The 17,007-nt window shown below is 37.7% G+C and overlaps 1 protein-coding gene across 1 annotated transcript; it reads right to left on the bottom strand.

The window, feature by feature from the left end:
- Positions 1 to 2,991: 2,991 nt before the first annotated feature.
- On the bottom strand, positions 2,992 to 15,041 carry LOC141444802 (counting factor associated protein D-like). The gene is made up of 10 exons (XM_074110459.1): positions 14,948 to 15,041; positions 11,091 to 11,178; positions 10,886 to 10,985; positions 10,310 to 10,439; positions 8,764 to 8,908; positions 7,829 to 7,938; positions 6,107 to 6,218; positions 5,142 to 5,222; positions 4,833 to 5,041; positions 2,992 to 3,143 (listed from the first exon to the last, which is right to left on the bottom strand). Exons 1-10 carry the CDS (start codon positions 14,994 to 14,996, stop codon positions 3,007 to 3,009), a joined length of 1,161 nt encoding a protein of 386 aa, XP_073966560.1. The 5' UTR covers positions 14,997 to 15,041; the 3' UTR covers positions 2,992 to 3,006.
- Positions 15,042 to 17,007: the final 1,966 nt, after the last annotated feature.

Below are 17,007 nucleotides of genomic sequence, written 5' to 3' on the forward strand. Positions count from 1 at the left end.
TACTATAACACGCCACACCGACAAAGAGACACAAAGTATCCCTCCCTCCCCTACACGTAGTGGTGATGATTTTTTTCTAGTTTAAACCTCTAGTGACTTATGGGGTATAGTTGGATAGGTCTTTCAAAAACTCCACACAAAAAGTGGCCATACCTAAAACCAAAACGACTTATGATTCAAAAATACGAATTCTTTTCGAGGTTGCAAATAGACGTGCTTTTTGACTGGTTAAAATTCAGAAACAAAGCAGGGATTTGCAATGTCAGATGCACGACGAATGACGCGCAGAACACGGTTTTTAAGCCCCGCCTATTAGGACACGCAAGCCCATTTTTCTAACGCAGTTACATACAATACTTAAGGGCTGTTTCACCATCCATTGATCAGTGTTAACTGACGGTTAAATGTGATGCCGTCTTTATTTGTTTTGTTCGAATAGACGGAGACGGCTAACTTGTAGGTGATATAAGGTTGACCAATTGCAGGGTTTATTTTTGTCATTTTTATTGATACTACAACTTCACTCACCGACGTTCCGCCGCGGCACTTTGATAGTGAAACTAGCTTCGGCATCCTTCTTGCCTCGCAGCGCCGGGTCCTGTTGGGGCTCGCAGCCGCGCGCCCAGTCGCCGCAGGTCTCCCGGACCGATACTATTATACTGGGAACAGGGTCGCGTTATAATGGTCAAAGCTTAAATTATGCTCTTCATACTTCATTTCATTGGAGAGTTAACATACTAAAGCCGTATTCACATTTATCTGTCGTGTTGTGTTGTGATGTCTCTGTCTTTCTTGCTCTATAGCGTGTGATGCGACAGAACACACTGCATCAGATAAAACGAACGCAGATGGATGTCCAAGTTTAATGAACCTGACTACGAAACCTACCTAAACCTACTACTTAGTAAGAATACTTGTATGTTAATGAGTAAAATCTATTAAATTATAATACTAGTATGTTATAATATATATATATATGTTATATATAGGTATATTTATATATGTGTGAAAAGTATATAAATGCATGTATTTATTTTTGGATTTATATTAAGAACAGTGTAGAGAGCTTATTTTTTTCTGCCAACAAACTGTCATGCAGTTTGGCACATAATTTTCTTTAAACAATTTATGTTATTGAGAAAAAAAAAAAAAAAAACTTGAGGTCCCAGGTTCGATTCCCGGCCGGCAGATATTCGTATTTGTTCTCAGGTCTTGGATGTTTAATATGTATTTCAGTGTATTCCGTGAGTCACAGACGGTTCTGGCAGAAAATCAGCGCTGCAGGCGTCTAACGCTTCAGCATAATGCTGAGTCAGCGACCGTTTCACTTTCGCGGGACACACTAAATGTGTATATTGTATTTACTATTTTCATGTGTTATTGTAATTATTATTATTATGTTCTTTATTTTTCTTTTATTTTAGGATTAGGTTTTTATAATTACTTATAAGAAGTAAAATACAGAAAAGTACATACAATAAAAATATTATAAAAACCTAAACTAGTTTGCCGCCGGTAACGGGCAGGGCCCAAGCTACCGGTGGTCAGAGCCGCAGAGTGAGGAACCTCCGGACGATGCGTGCCGTGTCCAGAAGTACCGCCTTCTGTTTCTAGCCCTTGATCCAGCCATCTAGCGAGAGTCTCTTGAGATGTTGGTCGAGACTCTTCGCTATTAGGCCGTTTGCCTAAACGACTATCGGGACAATGCCCGTCGAGTCAACATCCCACATAGCAGTCACCTCGTGAGCCAAGTCAAGGTACTTGCTGAGTTTGTCCTTCTCGCCTTCACGAGGTTCTCGTCATGTGGGATGGTGATGTCGACGAGCACTGCCTGGCGGTTTGATCGATCTGTCAGCACGATATCAGGTTTATTGGCTACAATAGTCCTGTCCGTGATGACAGATCGATCCCAATAGAGCGTGGCACGACCATTTTCGAGAACTGGCGCAGGGACATACCTATAATACGGCACCTCAGAGTCTACAAGGCCGTATCGAAGAGCAAGTTGCTGGTGGATAATCCTGGCTACTAAGTTATGTCTGTGCAAATACTCACCGTTAACAAGATGAGGCCAACCGGAGATAATATGCCTATATTATTATTATTATTATAGTGAAATAGATAGGAACTATCCCTCCGGTCGGTGACAGATTGATCATTGTTTTGTCGTAACTACGTGTAGTACCACCTTTTTTTAATTAGCATTCAATTTAGTACATTTTTCGTACATTTTTTTGATGGGAGTTTGAATTCCATACGACACCATGTCACCGCTAGAAAGTAATGATACCATGCGATGCATCAAATTTTTGTGGTCTTAGTAACTTTACTTACTGACGTTAATTTATTGCTATCAGTATTTGATAATTTTGAACTTGGAAAGCACATTGGAATGCTTTGTAAGCACGACCCAATTACGTAGAAGCTTTTAATTGCCACTGGCGTACATTAGTTTGTTAATGAATGACGTCCGGAATTCGAAACAAAAGATCGGTCTTCTTTTTCTTTCTGAATTGAACCTTCAATAAAAGAAGAAAACCGACGAGCCCTGAGCGAGATTAACATTCGAATTGTACTAGCTACTAGCGCTGCGTAGAGATGTAGCTTCACTGTGCATCCTCTATCGCATGTACAACGGGGAGTGCTCCGAGGAGTTATTCGGGTTGATCCCTGCCGCAACCTTTCGCCACCGACCTACACGACAACACTTCCATCCTCACCATTTAGATGGTTGGCGGTCCTCTACTGTGCGTTTTTCCAGAAATTTCCTGCCTCGCACAGCAAAACTCTGGAATGAACTATCGCCTGCGGTATTCCCGGACCGATATGACCTTCAAGTTTTCAAGAAAAGAGCGTACTCCTACCTTAAAGGCCGGCAACGCACTTGTGACTCTTCTGGTGTTGCAGGTGTCCATGGGCGACGGTAATCGCTTACCATCAGGCGATCCGCCTGCTCATTTACCCCCTATACCATAAAAAAAAATCTTGACACGTATTTTGTTGTTCTTACCCCCATGTGCAATCAATGATCGCTTGCTCGCTTAATTCTTCGAGATGTTGGAACCCGTTCCTTATGTAGGCGGCAGATTCTACCGCTGAAGCTACTGCAAAAGCGTAGCAGCTTCCACAGAGAGTTGTTTGATCTGTCAATCAAAAAAAGTATGCAAAATTTTATAACTCTGTCTTTTGTATTCGTGTTGATAGGTACAATTTTTTTTCCATTCATCGTACCCACTGTAGACCTCCAGTTTTTCATTTTCCAGTTTTTTGTTTTTTCCATTGTGACACGAAAATTATCCATACAAATGTATGATTAATTTTCGTTTCACAATGGAAGAAAATAATAGTAATTCTAACCACCCGCGTTAAGGTGTGCAACTCTTTGGTCTTCACCCATCTATCAAACAAGATCATGATGAGCGTGACAGCTTGTTAGGTTACCGCAAGTGTAATATGCAATGGAAAGGAAGTCAATTAACACATTAGTAGTTTTATTAGCGACCCTAGCACCACGTAGTCAACAAATAAAGAAATCGTAACATTTCTATCGCGCTATCGACGTTTCTCAACTCCGATATGTCGGCGGCCGATCGTAAAATCCGCCAGATCACGAAATTCCTAGGCATATCGTGAAATGGCGCCATGAATGAAAAACTTTTCTCTCGCAAGTACAGACACCTTATCAAACCTGATGTAATGCGTCAAATCAGAGTCCATTGAATGCTCGGCCACAGCAGAGCCCCTGTCGTCCTGTTTCCTCATACTACGTATGTGCTCCGATACCCTAGTAGACACGTTACGAACAGTCTCACCGATATAGCTCTTGCCACACGAACACGGAATCATGTATCCCATGTATAGGATAAGGAGCCTCTGAGTGGTCCCGGGGTATACATGATTCCGTGTTCGTGTGGCAAGAGCTATATCGGTGAGACTGGTCGTAACGCGTCTACTAGGGTATCGGAGCACATACGTATTATGAGGAAACAGGACGACAGGGGCTCTGCTGTGGCCGAGCATTCAATGGACTCGGATTTGACGCATTACATCAGGTTTGATAAGGTGTCTGTACTTGCGAGAGAAAAGTTTTTCATTCCGCGGAAAAAGCGTGTAGCCATTGAGATTATTCGTCATCCGAATTTTTTACCGGAATTGCGGTTGGTCGGTACCCCCGAGTTGGAAAACAGTTTTAAATACTCGTGCTGCTTCATCGGTTGGTGTAAACGTGCCTTTACGGAGCGATGTTGTTAGTGTTGTGTGCTACCCTACATTAGACATTGACAATAAAAATGACGATAAAATGCGAGTAGTTGTGCGCCGGTGTTAGCTTCGTCGCGCAGTCGCGCGAGCAGAGCGGTGGCGCGTAGTGTGCGTGATGCGTGTTGCGGCGTGCTCTTGAGAAGAAGGGCTACGAAATAGCCCGAAACATGTCGAGCTAAACTTGGTTTAAGACGTGAGTTATCCGTTACAATATCATTTAATACATCGTAATATGCTGAAAAAACGAAAAATTTAGGTACGACGAGCGAAGCGAGGAGTGGTTAGTATGAATTGTGACGTGAAACGATATGGCCTAGGAATTTCATGATCTGCCTAAACGTCACTAGGCAAATCGTTAAACGGTGAGTTTTGAGCGATATGGCGGATGTCCCTTAGCCAATTCGTGAAATAGCGCCATTTCACGATATGCCTAGGGATTTCGTGATCTGGCGGATTTTACGATCGGCCACCGACATATACGACTTCTTTAAAACATCTGCCTGGAGACTACCATACTACCACTATTGCGGCCTCTCCCTACAGTTTTCTTTGTAATGATGTCTGACATTTACCTTTTACAGACGTGACAGCACCTGTGATCCTCAAATCTAAATAGCCTTTTGCGTTAATGTCGTCGTCCACAAATTCGCTATCTGAATCATAAAGTTCTGAGCTTATTTCTGTGCCTAGAAAAACAGACAACTCATCTTCGGTCGCATCAGCTAAGTGATTGACAGCAAGCTTGTATGAATTTTGCTGACGATTTATAGATTGAATATATCTGAAAATATATAGGTATTATTCAAAAATGATTAGTCTCTACAAATATCTTGCTATTGAAAAACATATCAACAGGTAGAACTAAAAAGTAACTCGCTTACCTCAAATTGTTTTTGAAAACTTGCAGTCTCATGAAATGTTCGTCTTTGGTTTTGTATTCTTTGTTATGTTTGAGTTTATATCTGAAAGCATTTTCACACATTATATTTTTAGTACCTGGGAAGCTTTGCTGGGGCTGATACTCGATAATACGCGTTTTCCCAGAAATAAGACCAAGCTAGATCGATTTTTCATAACGTCATACCCGAAAACCCCCACATACTAAATTTCATCGAAATCGTTGGAGCCGCATCGAGATTCTGATTCTATATAAGATTGCTCGTTTAAAAGGTATTAGATTGATAGATTAGATCAGGGTTTCTCAAACTTTCGGCTCCAGGTACCCCGCGTTACGTGCTGTTAAAAGTTTCCAGGTGACAGCGAACCCCTTAACTAATTCAATCCCCCCCCCCTCCTCTAACCTCCCAAAGAAAACAATAAAATTGACTGTGAACGACGAAATTAGTCGCGCGCGCGCCACCATGTGTGCCGCCAGTGCCTGCCAGTCATTACGCCACCATTACGTAAATCTTGTCGCGAACCCCCTGCCGTCGAATGGCGAACCCTAGGTTCGCGTACCCCACTTGCGAAACCCTGGATTAGATAATTAGATACAATTATTTCTAGAAAAGTCACAATTAAATAAACATTGAACTCGAAAATATCCGAAGAAAAACCTTTAATGCGAAATTCATTAACGGTTAGTGATCGGCTGGGTTTGAAATTTGGAACAGATATTACGTGGTTTTTATGACAATTAAAGTACATTCCACAAAAAAACAGTCACAATTTTTTTTTAAACATTAAGGGGCTGTTTCACCATCCATTGATTAGTGTTAAGTGACGGTTAAATGTGCCGCCGTCTTCGTCTATTCGAACAAAACAAATAGAGACAGCATCACATTTAACCGTTACTTAACACTAATCAATGGATGGTGAAACAGCCCCTAACAATTGTAATACTTACATTTCAAAAGCTTTACTAGTTCTAGCATGCTCTAGATCAGGGTTTACAAGTTCCAAAATTGGATCGACAGCTTCATAACGAAGTTCACTTTCATATAATGGGCATTTTAAATCTGAAAAGATAGCATCTCTATCAGTCACACGTTATAATCAATTTGTTTTTGGTACAAGTTTTTTTTTCCATTTTAGACACAGAACAAATAATATAAAGGAATTAAATGTTCTCGTTTATATTTCTTTCCAAAATCGAAGACCCCACTGTTCCGCCTCTTCCGGAGTCAATAAGCACACAATTTTTTCGAGTTATCAATCTTTTTTTTAATCAGTCTCTGAAATAACCATTTTACAAGCTTTTATTTAGTTTCACCTGTCCCGTTGTCTGTCTGTTTGTCTGTCTGTCTGTAATCAAATCTTGCAAGTTAAATTTGACCAACTTCCAGTAGTCAGTTAACTTGAAATTTGGAATACTTATGTAAATTGCGTGACAATACAATAATCTGGTAGTGGCATCCTGGTAGTCCTGCCAGGATCGTCTCCGCAGGACGGAACTCTTCAACGGTTAATGGCATCGACGTGAAATTTGGTATGCAAATGAAGTTTGGGTGACAATACAAGTACAGCCAACAAAAAGTACAGCCAGCAAAAAAGCTTGTATTAAAAATGAAATGTATGGTTTTATGGATAAGCAGTTAAATGCTGGAGGTGGAAAATAACTATACGAGGACTAAAAATAAGCATACGAGGGTATTACGTGCGGTCTCTTTTGTGACTAGCGTGAAATCTGTGTTCCTTTTATGTTACTAATAAGTGAGTTTACCTACACCACTAGCTAACATAATAAGTGTCGGAATAGAAAACACAAGAGGAAACGAAATGAGACCCGGTACCTATATTCGAATATAATTGACATGTATGATTTGATTACCTACTATTGGTTAATTTAAATATCGGCGTAATTCTATGCATTTTTTTACATTTTAATTTATTTTGTCTTTTTTGTGTAATTATGTATCTTGCAAATTTAAGCATGGTTTTTGTTTAAAGCTTTGGCATGCCTGATCGCTGAACATTATTGTGGATCACTAATAATAATGCACTTAATCAACTATATTTTTGTACCATGTGTTCCGAGCTTTACGGTGAAGAAAAACATCGTGAGGAAAACTGCAAAACAAACCTGCGAAGCAATTCAACGGTGTGTGTGAAGTTCCCAATCCGCACTGGGCCCGCGTGGGAACTAGGTACTGCCCAAGCCCTCTCATTCCGTGAGGAGGCCTGTGCCCTGCAGTGGACGTATATAGGCTGGGATGATGATGTTCCGTGAATAAACGACTCATTCATTGAACTCTATGCAAAAGCATTTAGATTCAACACAACAGAATACATGGCTATAGAACTACCTACGGATGCTACTTAGTTAATTTAGTTTTTTTGAAAAAATGTGGCTTTGTCCATCGGAGGACAATTTAGCCATTGTCTAGTAAATTCTATAAAACGAAATATTATCATGAGAAGTAATAGTGGATGAACGATGACAGCGTTAATCCCGGATGCTACTTAAAAAATATCAAATTTAATTAGGCACAGAAATTGGCATATAACTACGCTGAGTCGAACATTATTTATGATCAACGTGTCTCGTAAACATGCCATTTACTCTTGTTTTTTATTTCGTGTTAATGGCGGTTAATGGTGAGTTGGCATTGAATGCCATCAAGCTTACCGGTTGGTAAATTAAATACTGTAGAGTCAGGTTGGTCCAGAGTAAAGTTGGCGTAGTCATGTTGCATAAAATCAAGCTCTCTGTCTCCTTGTAGCAGCCGATACTCGTGTCTTAAAATCGAATACACAGATGGTAAAATATTTGGCATAAACGTGCATAATTATTGTTATAGGTAGAGTCATTTACGATGACGCGTGCCGTGGTTCTTATTACAATGTTATTAATGTCTAATTTGACAAAATCACGCGTCTTCGTGAATGGCAATAGGTATAATTGCAGTTACGAAAATACGTAAGGTGACCTTTACGACAGCAAAAGAAAGATATTTGAATAGAGTAGGACATAAAAGAGTATCTTAAGTTTGTGAGAAAGAAAATATTTGACAATAAACAGATATAGTCAGCAAAAAAACTTTAACAAATAAAAAGACAATGGTTTGACTTTCTATTGACCTGTGATTTTGAAATTTGGTGATAATCTTATAATATTTATTACTACTTATACACCTATATAGTTACAACTATAGTTACCAATATTACATTAATAAATTGGATTTTCCCTTTCAAATTTTAATTTTTTTAATGTCGATTAATATAATTCCACGTTTCGTATATTTTGCTTAAAATCTGGGCTTTGTTAACACTGGATATCTACTTATATATATGACCGAAAGCGTACTGTGTTTTTTCAACCCTTTGTAGAACCCTCAGTGCGCGAGTAGGTACGACTCGCCATAAGCCCGTTTAAATTTATTAACACCTTCACAGTCCCATCCTTTTACCACAGTCATAGGTCGATAAGTCCGTGCATTACAGGTAATGCACAAATGTACAGAAACATCCAGTTCTGACGTCACGTTGACGTGGCAGAACTAATTTGATGGTGCATTACATGGTTAGAATGCTTAAGTAAATCAATTTGCTTCATTTACTCACCTTATAGGTATCCACACTTTACTGTTACCGCTTATAACGCTTTTAGTGAGGGTCCAGACTCTGTGGTCGACTGTCACATCATACTCCGTGCTCTTAGCTCTGTATACCCATTTATTAGTCTTGACATTGTTCAGTGATTCTATGCCTGTCGGAATAATTATACGATAAATAAATAAATATCATGGGGCATTATTGCCACCGATTGACCTTGTCCCAAACTAAGCAAAGCTTGCTTGTACTATGGATACTAGCAATAATTTATTGAATAATATCGGGAGCAAGCAACGTTAGCTTATACTTTTGCAAAATGTTAATTATGTTTCGCAATCCCTTCGGCCACCTTGGAAACTAAAGGTTCGAACCTTTTTTTTTTTCGGAAACCTGGTTTCAAATGAAGAAAAATAATTCTGTTTCTAAACTGGTTTCCCTTACAGAATACAGAATCTTATTTTGAAACTCATTCACAAATTTCAATTTCCCAATTTTTATCGACACAGAAACATAGGTAAGTATAGGTTATGTTAAGTTTACATCGGCCCGAGGGCCAAAACTACACAAAAGTAGGAGCTCCGCGTGAGCGGAGCTCCGTCAACACTGTGTCTGTGTCGACTCTGATTGGAAAAACACTACTGTCAAAATAAGCTTCAATAAAAAACCAGAAGTCGATCACTGGTCCTAGTTTCGTGCAAGAACAAAAAGTATTCGTTCGTAACCTGTGGTAACTGGTTTCGTATAAGAACAAAAAAGTTTTCCTCCGCAACTGGTTACGAAACTCCGGTTACGTATGCGGCCGAAGGGTTCGCAATTAAGTGGTGGTTTTGTTGTGATAATAGTTTGTAGGAATACTTTCTATGAACGATTTGATTACCATTAATTTTTACATTATAGATGGTTTCACCAGAGCTGACATGAATGACGCATGTACTGATGTGCCAAACAAAACTTTCCAAACTTGCGGAATTTTTCTAGTAGGAAAATTTTGGAAACTTCACAATTTTGTATGGCGGTTAAAACTCCGTTTCACTAACATAAATTTTCCTAGTGAAAATTTCCAGAAATTTCCGAGAACTTTTCCAACTCTTTGAAACTTTCCTTAAATTGCACATTAGTCACATTTATAGAATGAGTGATTTCGTTATAATTACGGAAAGATTTCTTTTGTTTAATTGAGTATCTGTATACTGTCACTTTTGTACCGTTTTTTGTCAAACTTAAAACCTAAAACTGCTAAAAGTGGCTCCGAAGCGGTAACGTTTCGTGTGCTCTGCCTACCCCATTTGGAATCCAGGAGTGATGTTTGTGTGTGTAAGTAAGTATGGGGTTTTTTTATTATTCCAGAAATATTAATAAATCACTATTTTTATTAACCAACTCGTATACATTAGGTAGGAGGCCCAGGTCCATGTATAGAGTCCACAAAGTATTACCACTTGTCCACATTGACAAACAAGTGTTAGGTATTACTTCCTTCAATACATTCGTACCTACTAAATCTTGTGATTCGACCTATAACTTCCGTCCAGATATAAAAACTATAATAACTCACCCACAAATGATAAACGTCCAGATAGGGGTAAATAGGTCTTGCGTAGCACGGAGCTTACCAAGCGGGAGTCAGCTTGCAGCTCATGACAGACCTCTTTATTCAGGTACGAACCCGTCGATTCAGGGTTTATCTGTAAAAGTAATAATAGCCTGTATAAAATGGCCTAACCTTAAAATTTCCGCGATTGAAAAAAACCGTTATTGATAATAGTTAGGCAAATTTCTATCTGGCCTCTTCGGGTAGCAATTTTATAGATGTAAAGTGTCTGTTAGTTCACTTTTGCAATAGTCAATGAGCTACAAAAATGTGCAGACTATAGCTTGCCCCTGTGGCTTTCCTTCTGTTAAAAAAGCTCGCAATTCGTTTAATGTCTTGTCTGCATTTTACAGGGACTCTATGCTAAATTTCAGCTTTCTACGTCCATGGGCTTCAGCTGGCCCTTATAGTTTGTCAGAAGTTTAATTATTTGAGTAGTTTTAATTTACACTAAGAAGAAGATAATTAAACGGTCGAATCAAGATACAATATTATTTTTACAATAAACTAAACAGCGAGATTAAATAACGTCTCACCTACCGAGTAATACGTAGTTTCATTATTAACGCTCTGTTTTCTAAATATTTTTGTCATGCCATTATAAAAATCAAATCTGTAATTTTCAGTTTCACCATCGGCCCTGAAAGTTAACAATTAAATTTAAAAATATTAGAAAGTAGTACTTTCAATATTATAATTTTATAAATTACGCTCAGAAAACAGCGAAATTTTCATAAATACATACCAAACTTCGTACGGTTCTGTTATATTAGCCGATGGTATTTTCAGTACGGCCCTGAAGTGATAAGTTTCAGGCCACAATAGTGTGGCTCCTAAAAAAATCAAACACTGTTAAATGCTGTTAAGTACGATTCGCCACAATTTCACGATAACAAGTTAAATAAATATTTAAACTACTTACACTTAAAGTAATTAGAAAGCGGAACGAAAAAGTAGGTAATTATTATGCGGATGAAAAACGGACTGAAATTTCTCAATTTCTAATACAAAATTGTTGCCATGTTGACGACAAAAATGTGACAGTTACAAAGGAAATGGCACCTTAATTCCATTTCTGCTCTTTGCACGATATGGGTCACAAGCTTTAAGCCATACTACATACATACGACATACTACACAGTAATTATATATTTTTCACTTCTCATGCTCGTAAAGTTGGTGTTTATGCTGGATCTAGGCGACATAAAATGACTTTTTATGCACTAGTGCATAAAATAAAATCTTCGTCTAAGACCAAGGTAATTAGGTGTCAACACTTAACAGCCACAAACAAAGAAGTTTCTTTATATTTTTTAAAACATTTTTTATTTATATAAAACTAAAAATCAATCAAAATAAATCAATAATACAAAAAAAAATTAACTAATTATAGTAATGCATGAAAAATAAAATTGACATAGTGAGTGAACAATTGTTTTCACTGTTGCTATTTCATTTCCTCGCCATAGAAGTGAAAAGCAGAGTGTTAAACTCGAGCATTAAATCTATTTTCCCCTCGACGTGTCTATCCACCCTCGCCGTACCGTGTTGTTACTATTTTCTACAGGACATGGACAGTTTCTATGAGTGATGTTCTAGACTGGCTGACCTTTGACTTTGTTTATTTTACATTTTTATTTAACTACCCGTGACCATTACGATAGAAACAGCGTTTAATTGGGAGCTCAAAAGGTAGGATATGGGTAAGGCCGCGAATTTTGACCAATTTGGACGTTTCAAATTTGGAACGCTGATAAAAAAAAACTGATTACACCTAGAGGTTTAATTTTTTTTTTATTATATGACACGATATAAACTCTCAAGGTCGCAAATGAGATAATTGATTTAAACCCTTTTAAAAAAATAATAAAAATATATTACCTCCAAAACGTAACGAAAATTGACTTTTTTTTTGACCATGAGTACTTAATACCTTATTATTTTCATGCTATTTAACTTCTCATGATCATGATTTTTGTTTAAACAAAATTTTATGATATAACGATAGTTCTACCGATTGCGGAATCATGATAAGCAAATAATTTTCATGTTTTATATTATTTCTTTTCACGTGCCAAAAACCACGTTTTCGTTACGAATACTTAGGTGACGCTTAATTAAGCTACCTTTAACGCCAATTTCGATAGAAATTTGTTTTTGTACACTGGCAACTAATACTCTAATAGGGCAACATCGATGAGATAAATAAATCTCATCAGTTTGTTGACAAACAGCCATCAAAAGTGACGCGGCGGTTTTTTTTCGAAAAAACGTCGAAAGTGCTTGTTCGATTTTAAGGGTAAGTAGTGATTATTTTTAACTGGTTGTTTTGTCATACGATAGGGTAATCTTTTCCATGTAAGTGGCATGTGTTATTATGTTCAAAATGTCGTTATTCACCATGATAAACGATTTTTTGTATAAAATACGTTACACTTTCGTTACGATACGTTACATTTTACAAAATGCTACGTATTTTGTACATAACGTAACGAAAAAATGTGGTAAAGGGAAGTTCACACAGAAAAATTCTAACTTACACCAGTTTATTATTAGGTTTCCAATGACTGCACGCACAGTAAGTTAGTTAGATGGATATTTTGAAGTTAAATAAATTTTAATCTGTAGGTGCAGGGATCGGCACAAGAGAATTGTGGCGAGTTATGTGTTCACGTCCTGCTACATGCATAGCGTATTTAAAGTGAGAGACAAACGGAGAGATTCATTAGTTCATTTGTTACCTAAACTTAATAATCATAATAATTTTATTCCAAAAACATCTTTTTACATTGTCCACTTAACTAAGATACTACTTCCTAAATTGGTAAAACCTGTGATTTAGGGTTTTGGCCATTTCTTTGAGGTATTTAATAGCTTGTACAGTCGAAGTCACAAGCATGCTCACAACTAGGTGGTAGGACCTTGTGCAAGGTCCGCCCGGATTGCTACCACCATCTTCCTCGCTAATCCTGCCGTGAAGCAGCAGTGCTTGCACTGTTGTGTTTCGGCGTGGTGAGTAAGACAGCCGGTGAAATTACTGGCACGTGAGGTATCCCATCATAGGCCTCTAGGTTGGCAACGCGTCTGCAATACCCTTGGCGTTGCAGATTTTTATGGGCGGTGGTGATCTCTTACTCATTTGATCGTTTGCCATCCAGTTGAATAAAAAAAAACCACACAAATTCGTTATGCTTATAAATGTGCACCTTTATTGTCAGTGTTAGAGAGGCATGTAAAGATACACTTTTGAAAGATGTTCGTCAACTAGAGGGTACTTCTACTTCCACATTCTCATGTTTAGCTCTATAGATCTCATATAGGACAGATTTAAGATCAGTATCGTCAGAAAGTTCTAGTAAAACTAAAACTTCACTTTATTATATGACATGTATTTTTTTTCATACATACGTTATCTAATGGGAATTTTTACCAGTTTGATCTAGGCTTTATAAAAAATTGCGTTACGTTTTATGGTAACGTCACGTATTTTTTTATGTTATTTCTATGTCACATTGGTTAAAATTCGCGGCCTTACCCATATGTTTCGCAGTCTACAACCCCGTCGAAATATGATGTGTTTGCCGTCATAATTCAATACTTGCTTGTAAAAATTGGAATTTGCGCGCTATCGTTTTTTGTCTTTCTAGATGGCGCCACTGTTTGCGTGGGGTTTTTAGTGTGGCTTTCAAAGTCTGTTATTAAAAAGAACACAGTAAAAATAAAATTCCTGTATAAAATATATACAGGGTTCTAGCTCGACATCCACATCCTGTCATGTGACGCTCCTATTTTCGGATCTATGCACGATAGCCCAATGTCTTTTAAAACCCTCGTTGAGATCGTCATACTCCAGTCTCAAAATCTCATTCTTGGTACCGCTCAGGCGATCTAGGAAGGAGGCAGATCTAGAACGCAGTATTGCAAAGAAGTCTGGCACTTGACTCTCGCGTCCGCAAACATGCTCTTGGCGCTGCAAAAGCGCGGGAGCCTGAGCAGTATGCGCACGCTTATTACGGGCGTGAAAACAAAGTTTAGATTAAAATCATATTTAATACACCTTAAAACCGTACCATAAAATATCGAGCAACCACAGTGTTGCGTAGTCCCGTTTTGTTCGGGAAAAAAAGGGTCGGACAAAAGTTTCCTTAAGACAAAACTGTCTCAAAACACAGACATTCATTGCCCCGTAACGCATAATTGCCATAATTAATTTCAGGTAATGCAAAATATTCACAAAATTATAAATAAACCCGTGTAACTCACCCAAAAACTATGAGATTTGACATTTCGGAGACCTCACGCTACACTAGCGCCTCTAGCGGCGAATTCATACGCGATAGCCCTCATTGAGCATTTAGACGAACCCGTACATAAGTTAACATAAGGTACATTACATCATGATCAAGAGATAATTAAAACAAGTCATTCATACGTTTCACCGCTCATTAATAAATTTGTAACAGATATGTGATGTTGTTTTTGTTTATTCGGTCAAAACAAACAGAGATATCATCACTGATATCTGTCACATAAATCTTATAAAAGTTATCAATGAGTAGTAAAACAGGCCTTTAATTTGATAAATATTTTATTTTCACTTACCAGCGTAGTGAACTCCAAACAGACACAGTACAACTCTTGAATAACTCATACTGCGGGTTACGAAACTTAAATAAAAAACACAATTCAAAATGTACCGTTTTATAGGGAGTTCTATCGTAAAAAGTTCTGATTAGTTAGTGATAAGCTTCGTTATGTTAAAAATATAAATTATGATAAACTTAATTGAGAAGAGGTGAAGTGAAAATCGATTTATGCGGCAATAGGTTTCGTAACAACAAAATAACTGAAACAGCACGGGATTGGCTTCGGCTTTCACAAAATGGGCTTTAATTCGAAAATAGTTTTACTAAAATGAAAATTGTTAGACCAGTTACGAATAAAAGTCATATAAGTAAATATAAGAAACACTTAAAAGAAATCAAAGGCACCAAGGAAGCCTTTAACAAAAAGCGGCAACATGTTACAAGTTTACTAACTCGATTTTGCTTTTTAATTATCCACCAGATAAAAACTTTTGTCTTTTGTGATTTTTTTTGGTTTTCAGACGATCGTAGTTGTTTAGTAATTTGATGATATAGGTTATATAGGTTTTCGTGTTGTGATTAAAGCTACGCAACCCTAAAAACCATTGAATTCGTGAACTTTCAAGTTCATGAATTCAGTGTTTCAGTCTAAAATTTAGTTCATTATTTTTATCAACTTTCAATATTTAGGTAATTGGCTAATGAAGGTATCATTAAATTGTAACTAAGTAATTATTTTGTAACTAATTAATAGGTTATTTTAAATAACTTTCATTAGCAAGTTCATTTACCTCGTACATGGAATTAAACCATTTCAATTAAATTTAAGAATAGGGCATATTAGGTAAAGCTCTGCGCAGGGGGCGACACTAGCACAAACCGTATAGAAATCGCCATGACAACGTCAGTTCTCTTTATATTATGTCGCCATGACGGATCATGACCAAAGAGTATTATTAATACCTATAGAAATCATGACATATTTCATCATCATCATCATCATCATCCCAGCCTATATACGTCCCACTGCTGGGCACAGGCCTCCTCTCAGAACAAGAGGGCTTGGGCCATAGTTCCCACGCGGGCCCAGTGCGGATTGGGAACTTCACACACACCATTGAATTGCTTCGCAGATTTGTGCAGGTTTCCTCACGATGTTTTCCTTCACCGCAAGGCTCGTGTAACGACTATTCAAATGTAATTCCGCACATGAATTTCGAAAAACTCAGAGGTGCGAGCCGGGGTTTGAACCCACGACCCTCTGCTTGAGAGGCGATAGGTCAAACCACTAGGCCACCACGGCTTTTTTGACATATTTATAAGTAACAAAATAAATGATATTTACATCGATAGAAGTGATAGAGCTATATTTCCAAAAATTTAATGGAATTAACATGATATTACGGCATCCTACGGAAATTTTAAGATACTCAAAAACCATAAACATATAGTATATGCTAGTGCTGCACTCTGACGAGATAAAATGCAGTAATATTCCCTATTGAGATTAGGTATACAGTCAAGGGCATAAATAAATATACAGTCATAGCTTTAAATATATGTATCTATACATCGACGATATGGTTAAACGCGCTCGATTGACCACTACAAACTCGTTGGCTTTACGGTCTCGCAATGTAATGCAACTTGCACGATTTTTCTCTTTTTTAGCAGGAATCCAACTTTCTCATAAATACAACTTTTAAACCTTTTATTACGTGTCTTCGCCTGATTCCAATTTATTTATTCTATGAACTTGTATTCGCATTATTCCAACCGAATGGTATGATTGGGCACATAAAGCTTAATGATAAATATATTATGGGCCAGTTGAATTTACTTAGCCCTCTTTGCCCGTAGTACAGTTAAGATATGCAATTTTTTGTATAACGACATAAAAAGTTGGATTTATGAGAAAGTTGGATTCCTGCTAAAAAAAAGGTTTTTTCTTGCAAGTCTAAACTCGGCTTTATGCTCATGTCAGCAGAGAACAGTAACCCACCCTGGCTTGTGACCGTATTGCCTAACGTCAAAACGTTCCCGACCGTATTTAACTACTACCCTCATCTTTCGCCG

The sequence above is a fragment of the Choristoneura fumiferana genome, chromosome 30 (genome assembly GCF_025370935.1).
Source record: "Choristoneura fumiferana chromosome 30, NRCan_CFum_1, whole genome shotgun sequence".
Classification (NCBI taxonomy): Eukaryota; Metazoa; Arthropoda; class Insecta; order Lepidoptera; family Tortricidae; genus Choristoneura; species Choristoneura fumiferana.

Excerpts from the sequence above, each read along its gene's own strand:
- LOC141444802 (XM_074110459.1), bottom strand. The coding sequence starts at position 14,996 with ATGAGTTATTCAAGAGTTGTACTGTGTCTGTTTGGAGTTCACTACGCT. Across the intron at positions 10,440-10,885 it reads ATGAAACTACGTATTACTCG|ATAAACCCTGAATCGACGGG; the intron begins GTAGGTGAGACG and ends TTACTTTTACAG. Across the intron at positions 7,939-8,763 it reads AAAGTGTGGATACCTATAAG|ACACGAGTATCGGCTGCTAC; the intron begins GTGAGTAAATGA and ends TTCGATTTTAAG.